This window comes from Eurypyga helias, unplaced genomic scaffold (assembly GCF_000690775.1).
Source record: "Eurypyga helias isolate BGI_N326 unplaced genomic scaffold, ASM69077v1 scaffold50639, whole genome shotgun sequence".
Taxonomy (NCBI): Eukaryota; Metazoa; Chordata; class Aves; order Eurypygiformes; family Eurypygidae; genus Eurypyga; species Eurypyga helias.
Window position 1 is genome coordinate 1 of NW_010271111.1, and position 3,463 is coordinate 3,463.

The following is a 3,463-nucleotide window of genomic DNA, read 5'->3' on the forward strand; positions in this document are numbered from 1 at the left end:
TTCCTTTCTCTCTTCCTTTCTTTCTCTCCGCCTCCCTTTCTCCCTCCCTTCCTGGCTGCCCCCCACCCCACCCCAGAGGCTCTGTCTTTCCCAGATCAGCCTTTCATTTGGGGCAATCTCAGCTATTTTGTGATTTCTCCTCCTCTTTCTGAGCTGGCGCTCGCCGTTCGGCATTGATGCTCGAGGCTGGGGGCTCTGCCCTGACGCCGCTCGCTCCCCGTTGCAGGGAAGCAGAGGGGCCGCTGCCCCAAGGCTCTGAAGGGCGTGAGTGACCCCGCGGGCGTGATCAAGATCAGCGACGACAGCAGCACCGACTCCGACATGGGACTCGACAGCGACTTCAACTCCTCCCCGGAGTCCGTCTTTGAGACGGACGATGTCATCTTCATCGAGCACACCTACAACGGCTTTGCGGCAGAGCACAGCGGTAAGCGGAGCAGCAGCTCGGGGTCAGCTCCTTCCTTGCTGGGGGGGGCTGGGAACCGGAGCCCCTTCGTTCTGGAGACACCCACCCACCCCGGTGCCCTGCAAGCACGTGCCGTGGCAGATCAGACGTGACCCTTCTGGGCAGAGTCTGGCTAAGGGGACTGCAGGGTCACTGAGCTGATGTGAGGGGACGCTCTTGGCCTCTCCTTGGAATGGTGTCGCTCCCGTGCTTGGGACAGCCCGATGATCCTGGCTGGATTTTATCCTGTGATGCTCAGCTCATGAGGTTGATTCCCGTTAACCTGCTGTGAACAGAGAGCGGGAACACTCCGCCCCACGTGCTCCTTTCCCCACAGAGGGAATTCATCCCGTGCTCAGCAGCGTGCGCTGCAAGTCGGGGGGAGGGTGTCTCTGCCTGCTCACACAGTGTCCCCACAAGCCCTTTGGGACAACTTTTTCTCTGATTTGCAGTTACCAGGTAACTAAACACCTTTTACATTGCAGGTAGTTTCCACATGCTGCCTTCCCAGAAAGAGGCGCATGGCCTGAGAGAACTCGAACGTGTGGAAAAGATGAAGCAGGACCTCCTAGTAAAAGTAAAAGCACTGGGCAAAGAGCTACCTCTCAATACCTTGGACGAACTGATCAATCACTTTGGGGGCCCGGAGCACGTGGCTGAGGTACTCCTCGCAATCAGGAGCGCGTTTTGGTGGCAGTGGGAGATGGGAAAAGGGGGCAGGGAGGGGAGTTCCTGCTGGAAGAGGGTTTCCTCCCCCATCTTGCAAGCTGAGAACTGACTTTCTGCGCCGACTCGCTGCGCCGTGCGGGTCTGTGCCCCCTGCTAACGGCCTCTCTCCTGTGGGCTGTGTGCAGATGACGGGGCGGAAGGGCCGGGTCGTCTGCAGGCCGGACGGCTCCGTCGTGTTCGAGTCCCGTGCGGAGCAAGGCCTCTCCATAGACCACGTCAACCTGAAGGAGAAGGAGCGTTTCATGAAAGGGGAGAAGGTGAGTCTGGTTCGAGCCAAAGAAACCTCCGAACATCCACACGGGAGCGAGTGGGAAGGAGAGGGAGGGAGCATCGGCGTGTTTGTGCCTTGCTCAGGCCAACAAGGCTCTGCAGCTCCGTGACTCTTCGACCAGCCGGAAGGTGACAAGGTGTCCTGAGTCCCTTCACGCGCTGGGGAGTTGTGCTTCGGGCTTTTCCTCGAAGCAGTTTTGCAGATGTCCAGGAATCCCACTCCCCTCTCTCACTTGTTGTCTCTCTCCCTTAGCTCGTAGCAATAATCTCCGAGGCCTCCAGCTCAGGTATCTCTCTCCAAGCAGACAGACGGGTGAAAAACCAGAAGCGGCGGGTCCACATGACTCTGGAGCTGCCCTGGAGTGCAGACCGGGCCATACAGCAGTTTGGTGAGAGCTGGGTCTTCTTGGGCACCGTCTCCCTCCCCGGAGCGTGGCTCAGACGGAGCCTCGGGAAGGCGGCTGCGGCCAGGCGGGTGTATTTAGCTTTTTGGGATACACCACCTTGCAGAGAACAGTGTTCCTGTGTTTTGCCAGGGTGGAAATGCAGACATAAAGCAGTTGTGAGTGGTTTATCCTGTGGGGAAGGTTGGGGTTGGCTTCCGGAGTGATTTGCAGCGTGGGAAGCGAGCCGTCCCGTACACGTTAGCAGTGTGTTCCCCTGAAACCTGCCGGGGGTACCTGGGGATTTCTGTTCCATCCCGGGGCGGCTGCAGGGTGGGGAGGGATGAGGGATTTAATGCCCATCCTGGCTCCAACTGAGGAGTCACTCCTCAGCCCCAGAGGGCCAGGGCTGTAAACTGCCACAGTCTCAGCAGCACCAGGGTGCTGAACGCGGCCGTGCCTCCCTTGTTCCCCCCCAAGAGATCTCCTGTGGAAGCAGACATACCATGGGAAGGCTTTGGCTCTCAGCTTCCCATCCAGGAGCAGACACCCTGTACCAACCTTTCCCTTCCCGTGTCCCCGTAGGTCGAACGCACCGATCCAACCAGGTTTCTGCTCCAGAGTACGTCTTCCTCATCTCCGAGCTGGCAGGGGAGAGGAGGTTTGCCTCCATCGTGGCCAAACGCCTGGAGAGCCTGGTAAGTGCCCTGCAGCGCAGGGATTCGTGGGTCGGTTCCGGTTCCCTCGGAAGAGTTTCCACTGCGGTGCTCCCGCTGGCATGGGCAGTGTAACGAGGGCGGGGGTTGCGTCACCCCCTGACGTTGCTGCTGTGGGATGCGGGTGGCTTTCAGCATCCTCGGATTTGGGAAAGGAAGTGAAGAAGAATACGTAACCAGGGCGTCAGGAGAATTTTCAGGGAAGCAGAACCCAATTCCAGATGCTGGAATTCCCCCACTGTTACAGCAATGTAAACCCATCTGTTTACAGAAAGCTGATGAAATAATTAATGGGATAATTAATTTGTTTCATTTTTCTTCACTTCTGATAAATCCCCACATACTTTGGTAAAGCCTCAATTTTCCAGAGGAATACTGCCTCCCCCTCCTCCTCTGGTCCTGCCTCTTCCCAGAGGTGCTCCGGCCGTCCTTCCCTGGTGTGTCGCAACAGCTAAAAGAACTTTTTCCTTGGTCTGCCTTCCCAGGGTGCCTTGACTCACGGGGACCGCCGGGCCACCGAGTCCCGAGACCTCAGCAAGTACAACTTTGAGAATAAGGTAACCTGGGGCTGTTCTCTTGGGGCAGGGGTTGAGGTAGTCGGCAAGTGCCTTCCGTGGGAGCCGGAGCTGGAGCTGGAGCCGGGAAGGTCATTGCTGGCATCTGCAGGCAGGAGCTGGCCTAGCAGCCGGCTCCCGGGTGTCTCGTGTAAGGAGCAGGGAATGCCTTGTGCATCCAGCACCATGCTGGCGGGAGGTTCCTGCTCCCACAGGCCAGCCGGGAATCGTAGAATCATGGAATGGTCCACCCCCTGCCATGGGCAGGGACACCTTCCATAGCCCAGGTTGCTCCAAGCCTCATCCAGCCTGGCCTTGGACACTCCCAGGGATGGGGCATCCACAGCTTCTCTGGGAACCTGTCCC

General features: G+C 58.4%; 1 protein-coding gene across 1 annotated transcript in view; it reads left to right on the forward strand.

The window, feature by feature from the left end:
• Positions 1-226: 226 nt before the first annotated feature.
• LOC104514875 (protein strawberry notch homolog 2-like) overlaps positions 227-3,463 on the forward strand; it is a gene marked incomplete at both ends in the record, with an annotated part of 4,921 nt that continues 1,684 nt past the window's right edge. The window contains 6 exons of the mRNA XM_010158675.1: positions 227-431; positions 935-1,106; positions 1,300-1,431; positions 1,698-1,833; positions 2,413-2,525; positions 3,029-3,100. Of these exons, the coding sequence (XP_010156977.1) occupies positions 227-431; positions 935-1,106; positions 1,300-1,431; positions 1,698-1,833; positions 2,413-2,525; positions 3,029-3,100 (830 nt within the window). The remainder of the gene's footprint in view (positions 432-934; positions 1,107-1,299; positions 1,432-1,697; positions 1,834-2,412; positions 2,526-3,028; positions 3,101-3,463) is intronic.